General features: G+C 43.0%; 1 protein-coding gene across 3 annotated transcripts in view; it reads left to right on the top strand.

Annotated features, from left to right (window-relative positions):
* The window catches only part of ELMO1 (engulfment and cell motility 1), a 290415-nt gene extending 272169 nt beyond the window's left edge, over positions 1-18246 (top strand). For all 3 annotated transcript variants that reach the window (XM_042888913.1, XM_042888914.1, XM_042888915.1), the window contains 4 exons: positions 3539-3646; positions 6710-6792; positions 12560-12637; positions 16903-18246. In XM_042888913.1, the coding sequence (XP_042744847.1) occupies positions 3539-3646; positions 6710-6792; positions 12560-12637; positions 16903-17103 (470 nt within the window). In that variant the 3' untranslated portion in view covers positions 17104-18246. The remainder of the gene's footprint in view (positions 1-3538; positions 3647-6709; positions 6793-12559; positions 12638-16902) is intronic.
* Positions 18247-26575: the final 8329 nt, after the last annotated feature.

The raw sequence follows: 26575 nt of genomic DNA, 5'->3' as shown, positions 1-26575 counted from the left end.
AGTAATCTGGACCGTATTCTGGGAGAAAATGTATACTCTCAGACATTTTCCCATTAATATCTGAGCTATTTCCTCCAGTCTCCAACACAGAGCACTTCTGCACTAATCGCAGCAATTCTTCACGTGGGGTAGCATTGTGAAGGGCATGTGAATCACTGGCTATTCATGCATTTGGAAACACTATATGAATGGTCAAGCACTCTGTAGCCCATCAGCACAATGTTCTGTGCTCTACTATTTGGTCACAGTTTTGAATATTATTCTTCCAGCCAAATCTGTGGTTGGTTTTGCTATTAGGATAATTTGCTATTATTAAATTTGCTATTATTATTTAACGTTGTCTGTAATCTTCAGCAATGTGCCATGATGTATTTAACCCACTGACAGCTCTAGCAATTGTTTGAAAATAAAAAAAAAAAAAAATCAAGAACTAATTAAAAAGAAAAGCAGAAAGAATAATTGCTTCCCAAAAAGAATCCCTAGCATTTAAATTTGATGGTGTCAAAGGTCAGCTACTAGACAGAAAACTCGGTGACAAGTTTAAATAATAGTGCCTGAACGCTGTGATGGAATCACAGGCTTTCCTTCACGTGTAAGAACACCTGGCACAAAGAAAGGCTTGTATCTCATAGAAGTGACTTAGGCTTCAGGACAACTCTATGAATCACAGAATCATAGAATCACCAAGGTTGGAAAAGACCTAAAAGATCACCCAGTCCAACCGTTCACCTATTCCCAATAGCTCCTACTAAACCATGTCCCTCAACACAACATCCAGCCTTTCCTTGAACACCCCCAGGGTCGGTGACTCCACCACCTCCCTGGGCAGTCCATTCCAGTGCCTGACCACCCTTTCTGAAAAGTAATACTTCCTCATGTCCAGCCTGAATCTCCCCTGCCGTAGCTTGAAACCATTCATGAGAATGCACCTATGTAAATCTGGCTCTGCTCTGAACAAAATGCCCTTCACTCTTTCCTGAGCTGGCAGCTGCCCGGGCTCCAGATACACCCAAGCACAGATCTGCCCACTGAAGGGCAGGGTCTGCCCTGTCTTCAAAGCCTCTCATGGTACTTCAACTCCACAGACTCGTATTTAAGGGCTCTCTGGGTTTTGATAGGTAGTTTTCTGTTGTTTTATAAGCATTGCTTCCTGATGATAGTAAAGAGAACAGGGTTGTCTTTTTTCTTTTGCTTATTTTTTCAATTTCCTCTGTTTAGAGCTGAACGTAAATGCTCACCACTTCCCACACTGTGTTGTGTAATTAAGGCTACTTCACCCTCCTTGTCAGTGGGAGCAATTTCATAGAGTATTTATTTTGACTGCAGTGCTGCTTTATATGCACTGCATCCAGTGAAACTGTGTTCAGTACCTGCACTACAGTAGAACAACATTCATCCCATTCAAAGCTGTTCCCCTTGAGCACTTATCTACACAGGATATTGTCTGGTAAACTAGAGGTAAAAAGAAGCCCAGATAGCCAAGGCTGAGTGGCTGCAGAGGCTTCTTGGTGCAGATCTCTGCTGCCGATGTGCCGATCACCCGGCTCAGCCTGGCTGCAGCTGAGGGAGCCTTGTTAGTTCCATGTATAGGTTTCATTTAAGGGTTTTCCCCCTGACGACCTATCTGTGGTACAATGGCAGTTATTAGGGAACCCACAGGAGAATCGCAGTGGACATGCTTCCAGCTGCAGTCTACAGTTATTAGTTCTTTAATTAACCTTGGGTTACGGGGAGTTGCTGGAAAAGGCTCCATCTGCCTCCAGAGATTAGATGGGTAGGGTTCCTTCAGATAAAACCACCCCTTCCTAAAAACAAAGTAGAGAAATTTTCCCTGAGCGTTTTTCCCCTTTTTTTTATTGGAGCAAGGGACTGCAGTGGGAACGAGGTTACCTGAATGCTCTCACTCATAGGAGGTTAAGGAAAGAACCTTTTCAAACCCTCAGTAAAAACTGCAACCCTGTTTGTGCTAAGCTGAAAGGAGTTCCTGGCATATATATTTATTTTTCAGCTGCAACATCTTGGCTGAGTTACTGACAAAGGAGTGAGACTGTGTTGGTTTTTATTAGGACAAAAATGGTAGTTGTGATCTTGGTGTCTGTAAGGTGTATTCTTTTGAATTCTTTTGAGACTGAAGTGAAAGGTGGGCAGAAGAACCATCTCTACACAGCAGGGTCTTTTCTTTGGGTAGACAAGGGGCAAGTTGCTCTACCATCAGGTCCAACAGGATGTATTTTTTAAAGCTTCAGGTTGTGAAGTGTTTCTGGTAGAGTTCCTTGTGAAAGGTCTGAATGTATAAAAGTTTCACACGCATCCTTCAGAGATGCACAAACTGCTCCAATGAATTGGCTTTGTGTGTGTTCTTCAGGAGAGAGTCTACTGAGGGCTCCTGCTCTCTCATTCCATAAGCTTTGTAAGTGGATTTTCCTCTTGACTCTGTAGTGTAATATTATATGTTCTGCTTACAGTCCTAGGATGCTTATATTTCAGGATCTCTTTCTTTGTATCACAATATCTCTTCATCAAGGGCTCTTCTACCCCTGAACTTTTTGGTATTCTTTATGCTTATGAAGCAAATAATCAAAATCAGGAAATTATTTGAAATGAGTGGTTTATTTTCCCCAAACATTTTTACCCACCATGACAAATAAATTTAAAGAAACACATGGAAGCCCTCTTTTGCCATTCAAAACTGAATTGCCTTTCTCTGCCTCACATTGCACTGCATTTAAAATCACTGGCCAAGAGACTTTAGGGGTCCTTTCAAAAACTTTGGGTCCATTTAGCCATCGCTCTCCTAAAGGAGCCAAGGAGTCCTTTCTTTGCTAACACCCACATGAGTACATGCAGGCTGGCTCTAGTGACTGCCCAGCTCCCCCAGCCTTTTATCCCAGCTGGATGTAGATCTAATAAATAATTTTAAGAGAAGTTCTATCCTGAGAAGCCAGAGACATAAAATATATATGTCCTAGCAAAGAGGAGTGTGATATGTGTACTTCTGTGGGTACACCAACCGCTAAGTCATCTACAAGACAAGGGAGTTAATGTTTGTTTTTTGAATCTTTCCATGCTTGTTGTTCCCAGTCTCTCTATAAATCCAGTCTTCCAGTGTGTGAAAAGCTGCGAGTCAAAATCTTCATGTTATGGGATATTTCAAATATATCAGGCTTAGGGTGTCCAAATTTGGCTTAATTTTCACAAAACATGCAAAACATGAAGCTTTTGTGTGTACGTTAAAGTTAGCCACTCAATGCAGTGTTACTTAGTCTTTTGTCCGTGAGCGTATGCAATATTGTGTAAAACCAAGTGAGTTGGTTCTTGCTAATGTTTATCTTAGGAACCAGTGGCTAAATCAAGACAGAAATGGTAAATGCCAATTTTGTTCAGCCACGTGAAATTACTGAGCAAAGTCCCTGCCCTGCTTTTCTACACCCCCAAACGTTTCTTCTAAGAACAAAAGGACAGTCCTTCCCTTAGTGCCTCACTGATAATGCAGGTGAAAACATGTCACTGACCTTGTTTAATGCATTTATTTTGACAGACAAATTTTGGTATTGCCGACTTTCACCTAATCACAAGGTCTTGCACTACGGAGACTTGGAAGAAAGTCCCCAGGGAGAAGTACCCCATGATTCCTTGCAGGATAAATGTAAGTTATGCACAAGGATTGTGCTGCTTTTGCTTCTTTCAAGCTTGTTCCTCTTTCTAACATGTAGTGTTTTTTTCCTAATACAGGACATTATCGGCAGCTCTTTTATGGAGATAGAGAGCAGAGAACATTTCCTCATGTCTTCAAATACTGCTGTCCTAGTTTTGGCAAGCGTATATGAGGACTGAGCTCAGCTTTGCAATGAGCTTGTAATTTCATTCAATTTGGAAATGTCGTGCATTTCATGGAGAGGAACACAGTTTATTTTCATTCCTCGTCTAACTGCAGATGTCACATTAAAATAGTTTGGCATATTCAGAAGCGCATCCTGTCCATGGAGACAGCTGTTTCTTCTGTTGCAAACAATCTAGTGACTGGCTGAAAAATTAGAGGTCTTTTTGGAGGCAAACAGAGGTCTTTTTCATTATCATAGCCAGTGGGTTTAAAGACAACACCTTGCTTTGAACACTGTTAAAAAGACCCCACATTACTTTGTTGGGAGCGGACATGCCTCTGTGACAGCCTCTAGCAGTAGATTTCTTGGGATATTTTGTAGGGATTAAAGTCATTTTGGAGCCCTTCAGAAAATCATGCTCTCTCAAAAATTTATCCTTAGTCCTTCCCCATAACTTGTAGAGGTTTAACCTGGAGTTCTGGGAAACTATTTTTGAAGTCTGAGACAATGACTGGTATAGTTCCATCACCAGAAAATGATAACAACAAAAAAAACATATTGAATAAGTAATCATTGCTTTTTATTCATGTCTGAACTGCCATAAGTAATAAATGCCATTCCTGTCATCATCAAATCAGACCAGCTTGTACAAGAATTCAGGTTGGTAGTTCCATTTCTATTGTGGAAGAACAAAAAGAATAATTTTTGTACATGATAGAAGTTTCTTCAGCCTGAAAATTGAGAAAGAAGAAAATCAGTGATTTAAACTTTTCTTTGTATTGGTAAAACAAAGACTTATTTCTCTTTTCTGATCCCCAACCTATCTGCAGGCTGTACCTTTTATAATTTTTAAGTGCTCCCAAACTCAGGCTGTGAGAGAAAGAAGAACCTGTCTGATGTTGAAGCCCTGTCATTTCATAGTCACATTCACTTCTTTTCAATACCTTCAGAATGCCTCAGGCTCTCACTGCAGTCTTGGTAGAATGTAGGACAGGGTCTCATATTGCTACATTGGCACTGCAAGATGCTATTTTACTGGGCAAGGAGAAATAGCTCTTGAAAGATTACAGTATGATTTCTCTCTTGGAGAAATAGCTCTTGAAAGTTACAGTAGTGTCAGAATGACAGAAAAAGAGTGAAGGTCACACTTGAATTGCAGGCACAGTTATTGGACCAGCAGTTCTCAGATTTGTTTGCTTTGAGCATATTTCCACAGTGAAAACCCCAACCCTGACTACAGGCTTCATTTTCCATTTGTGTTCCCTGCAGGCTCTTGAGCCTCTATGGGAATGCCATTATCATGTCGGGACAGCAGATTTACAGACTATAAAGAATGTAAGATTTATCATTGTGCCTCCCCGCTAGAGTTTGATAAAAGAGAGTTGGGAATATTACAAGATGTAAGATTATAAAGCATCGTTATTATTCCAAGCATGTCGAGCCAAACTGGATTGAGAATTTGGCAGAACACCTTCCAAAAATACCCAGGTGTTCTTTGGATACACTTGTATTGAATTTTGGATTGTTAAGGTCTGAATATGATGTTTAAGGTTGTCCTTCACGTACAGAATGCAATGGCTTGCATCTCCGAGGAAGGATACGCCTGTAGACCTTCTCATTCTTCTCACTTTTCCTGATCATTTTTAGTTGTTAGGATTTGTGAACAGATCAACAGATGAAAGAAAATAGGTGGATGAGAAGCTGGAGGGCTGAGACAAATAACTGTTTTGTGTACTCCTTGCCAAGCTTGAATATCTTGTGTCTATTTCCAAAAATAAATGTTTTTTACTTAGAACTTTTCACTTCTGTGGGTGTCATCTCTCTCTTCAGGCTGGCAGGGTTAAACAAACTGCAGATTCCAGCTGGGACAGAAAGCAGCTGTCCTCTTTTTTAGGGCTTTATTTGTTGTGAGCGTGCCACATCTGTGCTCACACCCACCAGCATTTTGTAGTCAGCTTCTGATACCACTTCAAGCCTTCCAGGTTTTAATGCTATTATGCTGTTCTATATATATGATGCCTTTCAGAGTCGCAGTGGTAATGGATAATTTATAGATTGTAGAAACTTTCTGTCACTCACTGTCCATACTGTATTGTGGAGTGTATAGATTCTCCATAATGTAATCATGATTGGAAAATTGAATTCCACTTGAAGCTTAGGGAAATGTACGTTTTAGTGACCTCACTGGATTTACTCTGTGAATGTGTGTGGGTGACAGCAGCTTCCAAAACTTTTTCCTACCTTTTTTTTTTTTTAATGGTTTCTGATCATTTTTCTTTTTAAAGCAATTGGGATGGGTTATTATAAGCCTTGGTAGGTCCTCATTCCTGTGAGTACTTGAAGCAACTAAAATGCTGATGGCAGTTAGGTAAAGAAATACATATTTGTAAAATGCATGTAGGCATTAACAGAAGGGCAGCAACATCGACAGAGATCAGGGGTCCAATTCACTCAGCATCCTCTGTTTAGCACAGACTTCACCCAGAGGCCCTGGAAGGAGTAACAGGACAGGCAGGCATATTACATTAGTAAGAGAGAAATCAGTATATGTTGTTAAGATATACAAATACACACAAAGCCTGTCCAGATGCAGATGCACATGTATATGAAATGCTCTTTCCCAGGGTAGCCTCAGCAGGCAAGGAAAGACTCAGCTTTTTATCCATAGTCTGAAATCTTGTCAAGAATTGTTACTGCTTCTTCTAGTTGTTTTGTTACAGTTTTCTTTCTTACAACAGGCTGGAAATGGCAAGGGGTGACAATTTTAACACATTAGTCTTGGCTCTTTTTAGACTCTGTAGCTTCTACACATAAAATGGTTTTAACTCATTTTCTGGTTTTGTTTGTTTGTTTTTGTTGTTGTTTCTCGGATTTTTGCTTTAATGCAGTGCCAGTGGCAGATATAAAAGCTGTTGTGACTGGGAAAGACTGCCCTCACATGAAGGAGAAAGGAGCTCTTAAACAAAACAAGGTATGGCTCTCAAATTCATATGCATGCACACCTTGAGAAAAGCAAGACTGTTCAACCCAACCTTCCCTGAAGCAATAGATATTTTCCATTCTAACCTGACACCTTTCTGTGTACGCACACATGCTTTGTTTTCAGCTCAGACCATTTGAGTTGAATAGTTAGGACAACCTACTGTCCTTTATTCAGATTTCCTGACAGATATTCATTGCCATGTGCCCAGAGCACATTAGGATAGTCTTTAGTAGTGATGTCTTCCAAAGCAAAGCAGTTTTGACTGCTGCTGCAAAGCTCGGCAGCAATGGCTTTTGGTACCTATTCTTCTAATGTCTCTGATAAATTACTGGGTTTGTTCCAGCTGTATTCTCTGATGAGTTCACATTCATTGAACACCAGCACGTGCCAAAATTGCAATTAATGTCCGGCTGCTGATAACTTGAGGTCCAATCAGGTAGAAAAATAACTGCCAACAAAAGGGTGTAAGGTAGATGCTAGGCAATTAATGAGGTGTATAAGGATGTATTCAGCAGTGCATTTGGAAAAAAAATAGGAGACAATGGTCAGCCTGAATTAGATTTATGCTACTCTATCAGAATTTCAAATTGAGCTGGAGCTAAGACTCCAGTTGTTCAGTGCCAGAGAGTTGCAGTTTATGTTAGTAAGCATTGCCACCATTGCCACTACAGTAAGAAGAAATTGAGTTACTAGCAAACTCTGACACCCTTGGAGGAGAAGGTCTTCATCCATATTGTATTACACATATTCATGAAGTCTCAATCAGATTTAACTGTCTGACTTGACAAGAAGCAATCAGATCCCAGTGATGTTCAGTCTGACCCAGAACCACATCATGAGCTCTGGAAGCTGGGTCTGAATTTCAAGCACCTGCAAGAGAGGATGCTTGGAACCAACAAGAGATTTTTATGGACAGAACTGTAAAGTTTAGACTCCCTTCTTCAACACCTTAAGAACAAGATGCATACATTCAGTGTTCAAATAAATACTGGGGAGAAGTTGAGAGGAAAGCTGTAGAAAATGAAAAGGCACTGTCAAAATCATGTCACATGATCATTGCAGCTTCACTACTGACTTTTCTTACCTTAACTGTTGATGGAGATAGATAGATATGCAGAGCATCTCAATTATTCTGTGTTTCTCACAAATGCAAAGTGGTTTATTAGGATACTGTCATCTCTTTTTAGGATTGAGTTTACGTGGTGGGAAATGAAAAAAGTCAAGCCATATGAGAAAAAAAATCCCAAGACTATCTTTCCTTGTTGATTTTCTGAATCAGAGCAAAAACACACACGTACACAATAGATTACATAGAACTCCTACCTCAATTTACAACTGAACCATCAAGAGTATTTGGCTGGGACATTTCTATGATGCATATAAAGTATTTTTAGTGTTTCCTTGTCTTAGCTCTCATACATCCTCACAAAAATGAGAGGTAGGAGCAATGAAAGCAGTGGGCGGCAGTGATGGAAATTTGTCATCTTTATGGAGCAGAAATGTCTCAATAGTATTTAATGCTAAATAGCAGTGCTGCAGATCAGTTTGTCCTCAGCCGTCAGCGTTGCTCCATTTCCTCAGTAAAATTGCTTTGGATTAGTGTACAGCTGTCTGAAGATGTGAAGATCAGGAGATGATAGCACAGCTCCATCCACAGCTGGAGCATTCAATTTCTGATCCAAGCAACAATGATTATCATGGGGTTTTTTTTTACTATTTCTGATTGTTTTGTTTTATTTTGTTTTGCTTGGTTGTTTTCTGTTTTATTTTGGTTTATTTTCCTTTGGGAATATTTGTCTTCCCAAACAAAACTGCAGAATATTGCAACAACTTAATATTGCAGCATCATTTCTTTACAAGGAGAGTGGTTAGGCCCTGGAACGGGCTGCCCAGGGAGGTTGTGGATGCCCCGTCCTTGGACGTGTTCAAGGCCAGGTTGGACGGGGTCCTGGGCAACCTGATCTGAATGTGTATGTTTGGTGGCCCTGCTAGGCAGGGGGGTTGGAACTACATGATCCTTGAGGTCCCTTCCAACCCGGGTGATTCTGTGATAGGAATAACACATCATTGTTTACTGAGTACCAAACAGTGGACGGTGAGATGAACAGGAAAAAGCCAAGCATAGGATGCAATTTGTCTGAGTTCAGGGTGTTAAATCTTTTACTTCCTGAATTTTCACAATTGGTGATATATTTTTTAAGAGGACTTTTCAACCAATGCATTCTTTTTGTGTGTAGTGTGTCTGTGTATGGATGTATATATGTATAAGGTGAGCATATGTGTACATATCAACCACTATAATGTTTATTCATTGCCTGAAAGGAGAATTGAACGTCGGAATGCCACTGCTGTGAGCATAGTTGGAATTGGCAGAATGTCCATAGCAAAGGCTTCAGCATCTCATAATTTGCCTGCACATGGCTGTTATTCTTCCAGTGGGGCCATTTAGAAATAAATAAGAGATAAACTGAGTTGGAATTTGCATGCTCATGAAGCTGGAACTACTTGATAGGACCATTGTTATTCATCTTACTTGTGTTTTTAAATTGTAGTTAAAAGTCCTCTTTCCGAACTCTTGAGTAATATTAATTAATTTCAAGGAAATTAAATGTTCTACATTTTGCAGCATTCAAAGCAAAGCGTAAGAGAATAATTTGGATAAAATATTGCTGTGTATTTGTTATTCTATCAGCCTGTGTTTGCTGATGCAGTAGTCTTCAGGCTTCGTGCCCGTTTAGTCTGCAGAAATAATTCTGCTCACTTCCCTGTACTCCTGCAGCTTCCCTTTTACTTCATGTTGGTGAAAAAGTACCCTGTCACAGCATATATATATAGTTCTCTCAGGAGGAACTCCTGGATCTGCAAGTAACCTTTATTCAGTTTACTCAGCCTTTGCAAAGACACCAGCTTTGGTGATAGAGAGAGGTCATTCCAGCTGCATGGGATCACTCAACCACAGACCCTTTAAAATTCTGTTTATCTAAATATCATTTCTCCAGTTGGCCCAGGTAGCAGGAGAGAGAGGAAAGTTTTTCCCCTTACAAGCAGGTAGGGAACAGCAAGTGTCTGAAACGTGCAGGAGGGCAAGGAGTTAGGAATGCTAAGGTACTGAGTTCAGCAGGTTGAAGTGAGGGAGAAATAAAGCAAAACAAGGAATGAACAGATTTGAAGGAATGAGAGAGAGTTAAAATCAGAGAGCAAGAGGAAGTGGTGGAAAAGGCTGGAGTAGAAAATGCCTTTGAAAAGAGTTGAAAAGTAGAACAGAAGATAGCAGAGAAAATCACAGATGGCTAGTGGAGACTACTGGTCCTCCTCCAGGAATTGCTGCATCCTCAAAATCACCTGTCCTTGGTAGGAGCAGACCAAAGCCAGGTGGGTGTCTGACAAGTCAGACAGACCAACTACTGAGACCTCCATCAATATGGAAGACCAGATGGCAACTCCAGCCTTAGGCTTCCACTCCTCTTGACTGTTTGCTGTGCATGAGATGGCAGAGATGCTGGAGCCTGGGAGCTGTAATTCCCGACCTGTTGGTCTCTGGGGCAGCGAACAAAGAAGCCGAACTAAATCCAGGGCTGCCAAGCTTCTACTTTGCACATAAAAGGAAGCTTGGTGCCTTAAATCTAGTTCTTCTGTCTATCTGCTTAGGAATGTCTAAATCTGTGGCTTGCTTTCGTGTTCCTCTCAGACAGGGCTTTGCTTTCCTTTTCCTTTTGTTGGGGATGAGCAAAATCTTCAATCTCTTGAAATTCTCCAAAGGACAAACGATCAGAAACCAGGCCAATAGAATTGTTGTTGACTTTCATGAACATCATAGGACAGCCCTTTTGTCACTGATATCTTTCATTTTCACAAGCTCAGCTGCATGACTTGGCATGTTCTGATGTCAGTAATTTAGGACGCTCTGAGGAGATAATGCCAGCTTTGTGTGGGCAGCAGTAAATTTGTTTCTTTAATGAGGGATATCACTCTTAATAAGGTGTGGCTTAGAGACATGCCTAGCACACAGAGAAAGGCTTTGTGAGCCATGAGCAATTTGTTTGCTTAGCGTACCAACAGTAGGAGTAGCTGCAGCTTTCTTGGAGATTTAGCACAGACTTGTCTCCTGTGGCTTGGCAATACTGCAAATTGGACCTAATAACTATACTCAGGGAAATCAGCAGCATTTCCCATGAGATCCTGATCTCTGATCAGCCAACATTATCCTTAATGATTACAAGTTTCTGTGGTTCAGACTCCGCTCTTAATCACACAAACTCAAAAATAAAGTAACCCTTACTGAGATCCAAGGATCTGTGCGTGTGTTGGACCAGGAGATGGAGGTGGGAGTCTAGACCAACACACATGCTGCAGTCCCCGCAGTCAATTTCAAATTTAAAACTGAGTGTAGCAAATTTAAGAAGCGGTGCTGTTATTGCTGCTGGCAGCGTAGGGCCTGTTGTCAGCTGAGAATCAGCTGGCGATCACAGAATCACAGAATGGCCAGGGTTGGAAGGGACCTCAAGGATCATGAATCTCCAACCCTCTGCCACATGCAGGGCCACCAACCTCCCCATTTAATACCAGACCAGGCTGCCCAGGGCCCCATCCAACCTGGCCTTGAATACCTCCAGGGATGGGGCATCCACAACCTCTTTGGGCAGCTGTTCCAGCACCTCACTGCTCTCTCTGTGAAGAACTTCCCCCAACATCCAACCTCAATCTCCCCTCCCTCAACTTAAAACCATTTCCCCTTGTCCTGTAGTTATCTACCCTTTCAAAGAGTTGATTCCCCTCCCCTGTGTAGGCTCCCTTTAGGTACTGAAGGCTGCAATGAGGTCACCCCACAGCCTTCTTTTCTCCAGGCTGAACAAGCCCAGCTCCCTCAGCCTGTCTTCATAGGGGAGGTGCTCCAGTCCCCTGATCATCTTTGTGGCTCTGCTCTGGACCCTCTCCAGCAGTTCCCTGTCTTTCTTGTACTGGGGGCTCCAGACCTGGACACTAATCAACTTTATGAGGTTCAGGAAGCCAAGAGGCAAAAAGAATAGGATGTATCATACAGATCAAAGTAGTTCTGAGTCAGCATTGTCCTGTTGTAGCCAGGTCTTTTTTTTTCCACAGAGTTATTATTTACATATCAGCTAGCTTACAGGTTGAGAAATGGTTGTAGCAGCGTTTATAGTGATGTGTGCAGTAACCATGATAACATCCTTGTGTGCTCACTGTTGGCTAGTGAAAGATCATTATTTATTCACATTGGCTGGGTTTCCCAGTAGGAGCCCAACTCCAGGTGCCCTGTAGGGAAGACTAGTGCTTAATGAATTCACTTTGTCATCTATGAAGTTACAGCTTCAACACAAAGGAGGAAAAAGTAGATGGTTTGTCCTCTCCCAAGATTCATTTGGGTCCTTACAACAAAGTAAGCCAGATAGTTCACTTTGCACCTGCAGATTCTGGTTCAGGTAAAGATTAAATGACAGAAATCTTCTGAGAATTAATAATTTCACAGATTTCCAAGTGCACTTTTATGGGTTGTGTTGATTTTAGTCCTCAGTGAGTGAGCAATAGTTAGCAGTGAGTTAATTTTACCTGAAGCTGCTGTGTTGGAGTTCCTGCTGTACCAGCCTCTTGCAGTGGTTTGGTACTGCTGTGGCTTTGGCCTGGCCAGGGGAGTACCGTAGCCTATTTTTCCATTTGTATGAGGGAGTAAGAAAGACCTGCATGTATGTATGCCTCTTCTGGAACATTAACATATGTTTCTTTGTCTTTTTTTCAGGAAGTGCTAGAGCTTGCGTTCTCTATATTGTATGACTCAAGTGGCCAGCTGAATTTCATTGCTCCAGACAAGCATGAGGTGAGTCAAGTTCAGAGCACAGAAGCTTCTTTGGAGCCCTGTCAGTTCCTCAGCTTTTTAAGAACATAGGAATGGTCACCCTATTACGGAGTATCTGTCTGAACCTGTGTCGTGTCCCACAACAAACTGAAAGCAGAGAGATTGGTATGGGAGCAAGACCTGCAGTTTTCATGTGTATCCTGAACTGTGTTTTGCATTTGTGTGTCACAAAGCACCATGGGGGACAAAATCCAGGACAATATTTCTAAGACCTACTGAAATGAAAACTGTGAGTAAGGGAAAGAAGGGAGTTTGGGAAAACGTCACAGTTCCGCAGACCTGGCTCACCATTTTTGGGTGCAGTAAAGATTTTTCTTGTCTGGTCTGTGTTAGACACTGAAACACTTTGCTATGTATTCTATTTTGTGAACTTTAATTCAACATCAATGATTTGTACAGCCAAACTGTTCATGAATCACTACTGTCCTCAGCTTATCTTGACCATGCCTGTATAATCAAGGGCGGTTATACAAACACAGGGCCTCAATTTTATGTGCTCTCCAGAACAGCATATCCTCTTTCTTCTTCATTTTGTGCTTCTTGAAAGCATTTATGACAGGTGATTATAGAAAGTCATTTCTCTTGCACCTCCGTCAGTGGATACAACAGGAGCTTGCAGTTGGTCTCACTTTTGTAAGAAGTGTAAATGACAACAGCAAGGCACGGTGATGGTCTTCTCCCTGCTTCTTTCTCTTACTTGATAACAGAAGGAATTGACAGTATTGTTGCCTTTTAAGAGATGATGAAATTTATTTACCTAATTATGTGGAAGCATCACAAGTGATTCTCTCAGAAAACTTGGAATTTTCAAATAAAAATTTAGCTGAGAAATATTGCTGGTAAACTTTCATCCACGAGCAACAGGATCCCAGGCATGATGTGCCATTAGAGCTGTTGGTCCAAATCAAACATGATTGTCTTCATCCACTGAACTGGACCTATGTCAGGTACTTTCTGATATGAATTCTCCAGAAATTGAGTTCTAGTCTGTTTCAGCTCATAAAAGCAAATAGTCATGAAAGTCAACAGATTTTTCAGTTACTTCTGTTACAAATATAGCCCAAGGGTACAAGTGTATTTTAATGGTCTGAATGTTCAAAAACTGCTACTGTACCACACTGGCTGATGCTAGCATTGAGGTGCACTAGTGATTGTATTAAAACACCTCTGTTATCTTTATATCTCTTTTTGATCTTATGCAGCTTCTTTGAAGCAAAAATAAATGCTCAAAAAGGGGCCAGAGGCAACAATCTCTGCTGCTATTTGATAGTTCCCACATGAACATTTTCAAAAGGGCATCTCCCTTCTCCTGTACTTTTTCTTGAATTACAGAGGAAGGAGTTATGGTTACAGTGAATAGTGCAAGTGTACAGAGGAAGCACCCACAAGGAAAGGCAGACAGGTTGTTGTGAACCTCATGATTCTTCATCCAAGTAACTGAGGTGATTGTTGATAAAAATGCTGATTTAGCAACATGTCAGCTGGGGAGATTTCACAGGTGGCCCCTCAAGATTTGGACAGCTTTGTGTAAAGTGCCACAAATGATGTTGGTGCCTGAGAATTTCAGGTCAGATTTAGAGAGCTTTATTTCTGCAGTCTTTTTGACTGTAGAGAGAGCTTTGGATGTGGGAATCTAGTGCGTCCTAAAAACAACTGGGGTGGTAGGATAGTACAAGTTGTAAGGGACCTTGAAAGGTTAAACTTAACCTCTTGCTCAAGGCATGTCAGCAGTGAGCTCAGACCAGATTGCTTGGGGCTGTATCCAGATGGATCTGGAAAACCTTCAGAGATGGAACCTGTGCAGTGTTTCTCATTGTCTGGCTCTGCTGCTTGACTCCTAAGGTTGTTTTTTTTTTAATAAAATCTCATTACAGAACCAATGTCATTGAGATTTGGACCTCTTTCTTGCACCCTTAAGTATGGCAATACCCTTAGCCATCTGTTGGAGCTTACTGCTAGCCAGAGGATTCAGCACTGAGAGATCACTTCATCATATTTGTTTTTCATTTGAATACTAATAGCTGGCTTCAACTACATAGCAAAAAGATGGATTAATCTTATCCTTGATTTTTGACGGAGAAACTGATGAAGTAGGCTATAATTAGGTTTCTCTGGAATTTTGTGAAAATGAATCTGTAGTAAATTAATTTTTCAGTGGCTCTTATTCTGTTTTAAATATAAAAAAGAAAGAAGCAATTGAATGAATGCCTCTGTTTTTCTACCTTCTCATTAGGATTTCTCTCTGCTCAAAATGTGCGGTTTAATTAGAGGCACTTGCCAATATGGAGATTAGAGAGGAATCCCCTTTTCCAGGCCATTGCACTCATTTGAATTCTGGCCAGAATTTGGTTCCTGTGGGCCCTGAATGAGTTATATCTGGAAGAGAATCACAATTCTGCTTTCTGGATCACTGGTATTCCTCCACAGAGAAAGTCCTGGCCGTACTCACTGAGCAAGTGATGGATGATTTACGTCAGTTGCTGCATCTGTTGAATGGATGCTCTGCACTTCTGTAACTTGAGGAGGGCCTTTTGCCTTTCTGTTCCTTTCCTGAGAGTGCATGCTAGGAAAATTTTCCCAAAGAAAGATTTCAAGATGGTCATAAAAATTATTAAAAATAATTAAGGTATAGGGTAGCTTTTTTTCTTTTCTTGATATTCTGCATACTCTCCACAGTAGTTGCATGCTTTGCAAGTCTTCAGTGGCACTCTTTGAGAGCTTAGAATAAGTAGGGAAATTGTTTCCTTGGTGCTTGTTAGCAGGACAGCCTGAACCCTCATGTCTCTTTATATAGCTGATCTGTACCCTCAAGTCTCTTTTGTATAGCTAATCATATTAAAGCTACAGCTTGGCTTACCAATACCCTGAGTGAATTTCTAGCTCTGGTGCTCTTGTGGTACTGACTTAAATGGGTCGGATTTCCCTTTGGATGTTGAAGTGTATTAACCATCCTATTTGAAAAACATGCCCTTTTTCTGGATGAAAACATACCCCAAGAGGGGGCTTTCTCTCCGTCTCTCTTTAAGATAATCTTCGTTTCTGCTGTAGGATGAAGTCAACTGTGGCTATCTTTAGATTTGCCAATATCATGTAGCAAATGGTCAGCTAAATTTAAAATCCATTTCTTGGCATGAAATCTAGCAGAAGTATTTGTAAGATAAAAATGTAGTTACGGTTGATTTAATTTTCTCCTGCAAACTAGGACACAAGTTCATGATTGAACTCTTTATTTTTAGATGATAGCATTTGAGTACTTCTGTTCATGGTTGAATAAATGGCCTGTAGTAATAAATGAAAGAGGCTTGTTTTGATGTAAGTTGACTGTACGTCACCATTCTCCCACGGGCTTGTTACGTATTTAAAATGGTTATTCAGCCAGTGTTTGTCTCAAGCTGTCAGCCATTGAGAAAGATAGCATCTTCTATCAGGAAAAAGCTAACAGTAAAAAGGGGGTTCTAGAGAGCATTTGCAGCATTTAGAATGTAAAGTAGAGGTTAAATAGATTGATTGGTCAATGAGAGCGTATCTCTGCACAGGTCTGTTGATACCACCTTGCTATGATTTGTTTTGCTATGGATTAAACTGGGTAGTTGATAGAGGATTTCTTACGGAAGGAATCACGGGGAATTTGACTTTGGAAATCAGCTAATTTAACTCCATGGAAAAATAAAATAGCGTGGGCAAGAGGAGACTATAAAGATCATCTAATTCCAATTCCCAGTAGCCCTGCCATTGGCAGGGCTGCCACCCACTAGTTTTATTTGTCCAGAGCCCCATCCAACTTGGCCTTGAATGCCTCAACAAATGGGTTGTCCACAATGTGGTTGTCCTAGTAACAGAAGTTTGATGTAAGAGAATCATGCTCTCCAAGTACGGGGAAAAGGAGGAGGAGAAGGAGACATCTCCAAATATTTCTTATCCTAGGTGAAGTTTCATTCTTTCTCACTTATCTTTTGGGGAATATTCTACAAGAAGTTTGGAGCAAATATCTAACTGTCAAACCATCTAGAGGTTTTCATTTCTTCCTACTTTTAGAGCATTCCTTATTTTCTGAGCAGCTGATTGGAACATACCTTCTTTGTGATATGAGGGAGTAAAATGAATGAACCTCATTTTAGGTCACTTCGTAAGTCCTGAGGGAGCAATAACCATAGAAGACCAAAACAGACAATCAGTCTGTATCCAGAAAGTCTATTAATGACAATTTCTCTCTTTTCCCTTTGCAGTACTGTGTATGGACCGATGGGCTGAATGCCCTCCTTGGGAAAGATATGTTGAGTGATTTGACACGAAACGACTTAGATACGCTGCTCAGCATGGAGATAAAGCTACGCCTCCTTGACTTGGAAAATATACAGATCCCAGATGCTCCTCCACCCATCCCAAAGGAGCCCAGCAACTATGACTTTGTTTATGACTGTAACTGAGGCTGCCGCTGAAACTTGCTTCGAAACTGGAAATATTATAACTGGAGAGATATTAAAAAGAGAAGAGTGTGTGAGAAAAACAGAAACCCACTTGTGCACCTTGGATTTTGGCTTTGGGGAGGGATGTAGAAACACTTGCATTCTTCCCCGCTCCCTGCATCCTTTCCTTCCCCATTCCCATCTTCCCCATCACTCATCCAAATCCACATTGCTTTAATTAACTTTTAATTGCAGGCCATTGGCCTTGCTTAAGGCAAAGACTGCCACTAAGAAGCACCCTCTCGAGGACTTTTTTTACATTTTTAATACTGGAATAGACATTCTTAACTAAAGGACAACGCTACCAAACCACATGCCTCTGGCACCCACTTGTCAGAGCGGAGGCTCTAACTGGAAGGAGGAGGGAGGTAGGGAGAAGAAGCAGCTACTGTAAGCAGAAGATTTCCCCAGATACTCCCAAGAGTTTGCTCACAACTGAATCCAATGCAATGACAAAAAAAAAAAGAAAAAAAGACAAAAAAAAAAGTTAACTGCTTCCCAGTACTCGCACCGTTCATCGCTGTCATTGTTCTCTCCACTGTCATCTCAGCTCTTGTCACTGGCCTTCACCCAACTGATCAGCTCTCAGAATGGAAAGTCTGCAGGTTTTTGCTGTACCATATGCTGTGATGCCGCAACAGCTTTTAACTTCTTTTCCTCCCAGCTCTCAAATAGCCCCTCACTAGCAGTCCACTAGCACAAACTGTTGATGAAGCCACTAGTGTGCCCTGTCCCTGTAGCATTCCCTAACCCTCGACTGCCTCTAAAATTGGCTTGTTGCTACTCAGAGTTATTTTTATTTTCTTGGTCCAAAGTTCAACAGTAATTTCCACAAGTTAATTACAACTGCCAGACATTTAGGTTTACATTGTTGTCATTGCTACGGTGTTACAAATTTGCAAGGGATTTTCTTTTGTACGGGTTCTAATTTTATTTTATTTTTTATTTTGCCAGACAAATATATTTAATGAAAACTAATTTCATTGTGAGTACTTTTGGGAAACAATATTTTTACTTAATCTCCATTTGGAACACTTGCCCTGAGGGGAAACACCAATATTCCCTTCAACTTTGCTGTTGAATAAAGATCTGAGTTGTGATGATTCTTGGAACTTTGTTTTTCTTCTGAAATTGTCCTTTATTCTGTATGGTTCCTAGAGATTGTGGGGACAGGGAAAGGCTGACCTTTCTTCTCTGCACCTGATTTCATTTACTGGTTTGCTTGTGGTGATGAGGATGAGGTGAGTCCAGAGATACTCACTTGCTGCAGGTACACAAACCTTCCTGTATTAAAGGGCCTTTCAGAAATCTGAAATCAAAGCACGCTCACGTGCTTATGATCAATTCAAAGCTGCAGCCTTAGTGTGTTTGCTGGACTAACTGTTCCTCTACTTCCATTTTCTCTATGAAGAGTGTTTCTTGCTGCAAAGGACAGGTCCTGGGGAAGACAGGAACACTCTCCCTGCTTTTCTTCTGGGTAATTCATCACGTTCGGTCTCTCTTAGTGCTGAGTCTAGATCTGGAGGAGCCCACCAGCCCTTATAGCTGAAGACAAATCTTTGTTTGTGTTCGTTCTCTCCTGCTCAGACCCAGCCTTAAAGAGACTGTGAGGCGGTTTTATCAGAGCTTGGACTATGGAGAAACCTGGAGAGTGGCTCCAGTTTAAAGATAAAGAGAAGATATTGGTCAGGTGGCCTTTGTCCATCAGGCTGTCTGGGACAAGTGTCCTGACTGAGATTACAGCAGGTGGGAAGAGAAGTCCCTCAAGTGCAATGAAACAGGAGTGGAGGGGAACATCAGGAGCAGAGCAGGAGAGTCCTAAAGAAGGTGCCTTCCCAAAGTGGTGTTTGCAGTGTTTCATGAATGCCTTGGTCAGCTGGGAGACGCGAGTTGGTTTAGGTGATGAATGGTCACATAAAGAGTACAAAGTTAATATGGACTGAAGCCTGAGAGAAAATCCAGTATGAATGAGAATGAGTGATGTGTAGTGTAGGAAGTGGAAGTTCGGGTTATTTTATTCTGTGGAGTCTTTTAATACAGCGAAGGCAGTCAGGGGTCACGAATGAGTGGTTTGCAGGGATTTGGGGAGGGATCCTGGAGCTGGAGACAGAGGTAAGAACACGTTTATTTACCAAGCACTGATGCCTTCCGACTTCCTGAAGACCAGACTTAGAGCAAGACAGAGAATCCAAGCAGTTTTATTAACTTCCTTGACTCAGCTGGGTGAATTGGCTGTGCATAACCTTTGCTTAGCATTGTTTATGGCACTGCAAAGCTGCTTGTGAGTCGTTGGCAAAAGAAATGCCTGTGGCTTCTGGATTGACCCTGTCGCTGCTGCTCAGGGGCAGGGGCTCAGGGGCTGTGTGAGCATTGGAGAGCAGCAAACAAAGCCTTCCTTCTGAGGATGAATTGTGCAGGAGGAGGAGGTTACACTTGGCTCTCCCACAAAGGTGAGTGCCCCAAGCTGCAGGGATGCTAAATTTGTCCATCTACGTGTCCTGCCTGTGCCATCAGAAAGAAGAGACCTGGGCTCCGTGCTGGCATAATAGCTTGTGCAGCTATTTTAGCAACACTCCTACAGCAGTGCGAAGGGTCATGGTGCAAACACGAATCCTGCCTCCAGTTTCTAGAGCAGTCACACAGCTCGCTTCACCATTATGAAATTTAAACAAATGTTTGGTGATGAACGAGCACCCTGCTGCTTCCCATTCATTTAAAAAACAAGAATTAAAATGGCAATTTCATTCGCTTGTGCTGTTGTGCGTTCTGAGAAAGCTTTTAAGGCTTTCCCTTCAAGAAGCTTCAGAAATAGAATTGCTGTTGAAGTTTTGTGTGTAAATTCGAAACACTAAATGGGTAATTGCTTGTAAAAGCTGTAAAGGGGAGAGAAAAAAAAAATAATAAGCCTAATTTTAGCTCTTGTTTTTGAAATGACTTTGTCTTTGAAAGTTAATGTATTCTTTACAAGAAAACATGAATCTGGAAAAATACGTATTTTAAGTCAGCTGTTCATCCTGCCTGGAAGACCAAGGAGAGGAGCAGCAGTGCTGAGCGATCCTGCCCAGAATAAAGCTATGTGTTGTGGGAAGGTCTTTCTGTCATGGCTTACAGTTCTTCTTTTCCAAAGCAATTCTTTTTTTAGCACGGAGAACACTTTAACATTACAGCCTGCAGAGAAAATAACATTCTCTTGCAGAGCAGCAAGTAGGTGATGACTGTTTTTTGGGTTGCAAAACTACCATGCAAGATCTTGATTACTTTATTTGTGAAATCCTCCTGATGCCCTCTCCAGGATTGCGTTCTGCCTGCCTGAGGCACTGTTACCAGCATTTCTCTCACGTCAGTGCTCCCCAGTAATGAAGATGTGTCACATGCATAGCCTTGGGTATGCGGTGGGACCCACTGCCTTCACACAAACTGACTGATGAAGGAAAGGAGGAACGAGCCTCCACAGTGCTGAGGATAGAACCCCGCACATTGGAAAATGTTCATATGATGTTGCCTTCCTCAGAGCTTGCTGAACCAGGATAAGACGTGCTGAGTGTCCTCACTGGATGATAATTATGGTTGAACAGTGAACATCCACGTGGCTTCCTGATTAACAGAGCACTTAGGCTTATCCCTGTGCAGCAGGAGAGCCTTGATTTCAGACTGATGAGCAGCACCTAAATGTAGGTGTGTGCTGGCGGCCTGGCTGGGTGAAGGCTTTGTGGAGAAAGGCAATTTTATCCATTTCTGAGCTTTCACTACACACTCAGAGGCGGTGCAGTAACTGTGCTGTGCCCTGTGTGATCGGGCTGGTGTTGCTGGTTACCTCATGATGCTAAAGGAGACACTGCCTGGCTATTGAATGGCTCTGCAGCTGCTCCACACATCCTTGGGATTTAGGCAGAGGTAGAAGGGTCAAAAGGGACTCTCCTTTTGGCGTGAAGTCAGGCTGAAGTGGTGTCAACAGAGAATTTTGTTGGGGCAGCACCACGTATAAAATGGATGTTGGCAGAGTGATGAAGTTTTATTGCCAGGTGATTTCAAAGTGCTTATTCAGGGAGCACAGCTTCATGAGGGCAAGGTTAAAGAACTGGAGAGAGCTTCACACTCACTTAGTGACATATACTTACATTTTATTTCTCCTTCTTGCTGGGAGACTGTGGATGTCTCTGGGGTGCAGAGATGCTCTGGTGGTGCCCAGCAGGGACACAGGCAGAACCTAGCCCATCCTTCCTTAGCCATCCTTCTGCAAACAGAGAGATTGCTGTTGAAAATAGAGGAATTTTAAAAACTGATGGTTTTTTTTTCCAACAGATAATTTCTCCGACATCCCACTCAGGTTGCTGCGTAGGCATCTATAGCTTTTTTGGCTTTATGTGATCTTGCAACAGCCAAGAAAGTCTCCTCGTGTTGGAAGTCTCACCCAAATGCTCTCCCATTCTTTTTACCACTTGTTTATCAGTTATTTCCTGAGACATGACCCATGGGGCAGTCACAAAACCTGGGGACCCGCTGCTGCTTTTCCCAAGGGGATGCCAGCCTTGGTTCCGCCACCGGGCAGCGATGTGATGAGACACCAAAGATGCCTTGGCCAAGAAACACAGGCAAGGGCAGACTTTCCTTCCTGCAGCATGACATGTAAGGATGTGTCTTGAATGACTTTATTTCAATTGTCATTAGCGGGTTCTGCAGCCTGATTGAGCGCCGCAGTTAAACTCTCCCTTGATGAAACCTTGTGAGTCTAATTTTAATCTTGTTTGCAGCCTGATGTTCAGCATAGTCTGTTCTGGGACTCCTTCGGCTGGTTGTGAAGGGGAGGGGAGCTGCTTGTCTTTTGCTTAATAAGAGGCAACATTTGTTTCCCAAAGTACGTCTGCATCCTCTCAGTTTCCCTTGAAAAGTCTCAGATTTGACGTTCCCTCCCCACAAGGAGAGGACACCTTGGTGACCTATGCTGTCCCACTGGCAGGCCATACCAAATCAGAAGTAACTTCAAAAATCTGCCAGACTTCGAAAGCCAAATTTTCTGCAAATGCTTAAAATGAGGACACCCAGGGCACTGGTGGCTGCAGAAGGATCAGCAGCAGGCTGTGCAGGCTGCTGACTGCCTGCAGCTTTCAAGGACAAGGATAGCTCATCCCCAGGGTTTGCCCAGGAGCTGGCTCCTTGCTCCCCATTCCCTCCCCAGAAGGCAGCAGAGCTGGGTGCCTCTGCAAAACAAGTGAGGGGTTCCTCTGCCAGCAGGATGACATCCAAGCAACACCAGTAGGATTACTTCCACTGTGCTTTTGTTCAACTGTGCTACACCCTCTGAAGTATTGCTCAACTCACAATGTCCTCTGTCAGCCTTGCACCCATCCCCAGGCTCTGGGGTTTCCCCCTCTATTCCAGGATCAGTGCTGTAACTTCTTACATCTCTCCACAATTACATCATAAATTGCCCACATGCAGACTAGCAAAGCCAACTTCCACATCAAACACAACTCTCAGGCTTCTCTGGTTCCCCATGCGATTTAAACTCCACTCAAAGCTGAGGTTGAGGCGTTGGAACGACCTTTCATTTCTTCTCCAGCATGCCACAAAGCTTTGTGTGCAGCCAAATGTTTTCCTTCGGTGAGAACTCTTTAAGAGTCCTCCACTCATCTTCTTGCCACCTTATGAAGTTTTTCCCAACCTTCCATCTCTTCTCAAACGCAGCAGCTCCCAGAAAGATCCACAATGCCCACAGGGTTCATGTGCCTCATATCTCCTCAAAAACAGGCTCAAACCAACACATTTACAACTTGACAACACTGAGAGGGCACGGAGGAAAATCTGAGCTGGGGGCACCCTGATGGAGGCTGGTGGGGCTGTGCCAAGGGGAGGCTGGGGCTGTGCTGTTGCTTTGGGAAGTGAAACAGTAAAGCTGAAGTGGCAGGAACTTGCTCCCCGTGGTGCTTTTGGGCTGCTGGAAGTCATGGTTCTCTGTGGCAAAGTGCTAGTGCTTCAGTGCTTCCTTTAGTTCCAGGAGTCACATAACTGAAACAAAATATGAGGTTTTTTTTGTTTTTTTTTCACTTTCTTTTAGAAATTAAAGAACTGTGGGGCTTTGCTTTTTTTTATTTCCTTTTTTTTTTTCCAGAAAACAAGACAAATTGCAGAAGTCTTGGTACCTCCCCCACCAGAAATGCTGGCCTCTGCACAGCCAAACCTGCATTGCATGAGGAACACCATCCCACCTGTCCATGTGGCTGGCTGGGAGGAAAAGGAGCACATTGCAAAGGCATCCACATAAGTGCCATGGGATGAGTTGCATTATTTTCACTCAAATATTTCTTCTGCTAGAGCAATTTGATGAAGAAAGTAATCCAAGCCTCCCCCTGCCCTTGCTGTGCTGCCAGTTTTGCAGTACACCAAGGAGTGGCCATAGCCATGATTCTAAGCTGTGCTTATGGAGGGAAAAAATTTACCAGCAAGCAGTGACTGCCTTCACTGCATGGTTTGATTTGGACCAAACTCAAGTCACATTTTAATTCCCATATTTCAGGGGGCTTCTTGGTGAGACTTCTGAAGACAGGTCCCTGTGTTTGGACAATTAATCAAATGACGGGCAGCACAAAGGTCATAGAATCAGAATCACCGCCCTCTGAGTAAAGAATTTGCACCTAACATCTAACCTAAATCTCCACTCTTCTAGTCTAAAGCCATCTCCCCCTGTGTTGACACTACCAGACCATGTAAAATGTTGCTCCTCTTCCTGCTTATAAGCTCCCTTCAAGTACAGGAAGGGCGATGAGGCCACAGTGAGATCTCCCCAGAGCCTTCCCTTTCCCAGGCTAAAGAAGCCCAACTCACTTAGCCTTTCCTCATAGGAGAGGTGCTCCAACCCTCTGATCACCTTTGGGGCCCTCCTCTACATCCACTCCAACAGCTCCACATTCTTCCTGTACCGGGCAATGCAGGGCTTGGACACGGTACTCCAGGTGGGGCTTTATAAGGGCAGAGCAGAGGAGAACAATCCCCTCCCTCTCCCTGCTGGCCACCCTTGTTTTGGTACAGCCCAGGATACCACTGGTCTTCTGGGCTGCAAGAGCACCCCGCTGGCTCACGTCCAGGATAAATCCCATCAGTTGTCACGCACTGTGCCTTATTCCAGCACATCACCAGTGACAAACGTTGAGAGAAGTGCCCCAGTTCACTCCAGCACCGTGCTGTACCCCTACAGCAGCAGCCTCTTTCTCCAGCCAGTAGCACAGCACTGGCTGCGGTTTGGCACAGGAGTTATTTGGGCACCTGGGGTGAGGATGCTGAATGTGCCCTTGCTTCCTGACATGATGGAGATTTGAGCCAGCCTGCAACTCAGTTCTGAAACGTTCTGGAATGAAAAACAGAAGCTAATCTTTTGGGGAGATAAGCGTGCTTATCTTGAGGAAAGGAACTGTGCTATTAAAGAAGAGGGGATTTGGTTGTGCTGTTGCAATGAAGATAATAAATATGCATCCCTGAAAGGCAGATGTGGGTTCGAGGGATATCATACAGGTGAGCAGGACCGGAGCGAAGGGAGCTGAACTGCTCATGGAGAGGGCCCTGGGAAGTGGGGAGGCACTGGGAAGGGTGATGCCCTGTGTGCACCACTCCCTGCACCCAAGGGAAGAGTCAGGCTTGTTCTGTCCTGACCATTCCCCCGTCCTGAGCACAAAGAATGGCTCTGGGACAAATGCAGGATTAATGGTGTCTCCTGCTGAACTCATTGTGGTCTCTACCCCCTGGGGATGGGAAGGCCTTCTTAATTAATTCTCCTAATTCAAGTACCTGTAACTGATTTATGTGTACTGCAGGGCCCGATCCTGCAGGATGTCATCTGACTCTGGCAATGCACACCACTTTCCACACCCCCAGCAGAGGGGTGCAGCAGTGAGAAACCCATGCTGGCTTTCTCCCGGCACAGCCAATGTATTGCACTTTTTGGAAATGGCACAAACCATGAAAACCCTGGAGCTAGTTAATGGAGACAGGCAAACTAACAGATAATTCCCCTTCAGTAAAGGGGGAAAAGCTCACTGCTGTGGGTTTCTTTGCCTGTAACAGAAGATGTGACAGAAAAAATACCTTTCCAGATGGGAATCTTTCCTCCCAGGATACACCCAGAGTATGTGCAGGGAAAATGTACCATTAGGTGAAATATAACATGTGACTTCCCTTGGAGGTACTGCTTTCCGTCCAGGAACACCTTTGGAGAGAGCCAGGATGGGGAGTGAAGCTCTGAGACAGTGGCTCCAGATGGTCATCGAGGGGAGCAGTGTCCAAAGGTGGGAATGGAAAGTATCCACACACATTTTAGTGGCTACGGCCTTGGGTCCCAGTACTTCAACATTTTAAAGCTTGTCAGACTATTTGGGGCAGATAGAAGTGGAAGATTTGCTGGATATCCTTCCTACCACAAATCTAAACCAGCACTTCACCTATCTTGGGGGATGATCTGATTTATCTTGCTAAGAGGACGGGAATGATTCATTTTCACTTGGGTACCAACTCTTCCATCAGCAAGTAAGCTTTCCTGGAGCCCTTAGAGCAGCAGGCACGCTCAGCAGGAGTGGGACTGGGTCACTGCTCTGACGAGCCTGATAAATATAGACAGGGAGTTTGGGATGAAGGTTACAGCTCACCTTCATCTGCATTGACTGCAGTTATTTTTGCTAGTCATCTAAAGAAACTGCTGAATGTAGGATCAAAGTGAAGAAACGATGCAGATGGATGAATTATGAATTTTTCGTCACAAATTGTTGCCTAAAATAGTGTGAGGCACCAAATAGATTGAGGGCAAGCATTCTCAAGTTTTGAAGGGCTGGAAATGACACCAGCTTCAGAAAAAAAAAAAAGGGATGCTTAATTTCTGTACCTTAAAAAAATTGAGCCACTTTTCTTTGTCTGACATTCAATAGTTCTTAATCTCTGTTAGCAGTTTTTGCCACAGCGATGCTCCTGGGTTCTGTTTGCTCATCCTGCAGAGTTGCTCTGGGATGTGATTTTCAGAAGTTCAGTGCTGAGGATTTGCCAAAACCCAGCTGTCAATAGGGAATCAGAGAACCAGATGTAGTGATGCCCTAACCCAGGTGGTCCCTTGTGGGGCAGGAATGGGGCTGTCTGCAGCTGTCCTACCTCTTTGCACTTGCTCATCACTTAGAGCCCAGGAACTTGCAACACAGATTCGCTACCATTTCCTAACTAGCTTTCTCTGTGGTTTCCACATCAGACTTTGGGGCAACAGGTCTTCCTTCCGGAGGACCCTCAAGGCAAGAATTTGGCTCTGCCTCCCTGGCAAACTGCACCAGAATGGCAGCTCCCTGGAAGTACCAAATTCTGCACCCAGCGGAGGGCAGGAAGGGGAAGGCCTGGGAAGAAGAAGAACACAGTGAGTCTCAGGTACCCAGGTCTTTGGATAACAGCACAAATAACTGCATATTCA

The sequence above is a fragment of the Lagopus leucura genome, unplaced genomic scaffold, assembly GCF_019238085.1.
Source record: "Lagopus leucura isolate 7727_CA_CO unplaced genomic scaffold, USGS_WTPT01 Super-Scaffold_100157, whole genome shotgun sequence".
Lineage (NCBI taxonomy): Eukaryota > Metazoa > Chordata > Aves > Galliformes > Phasianidae > Lagopus > Lagopus leucura.
The sequence above is the reverse complement of the archived record's forward strand: the minus strand, read 5'-3'. Positions and strand labels throughout refer to the sequence as shown.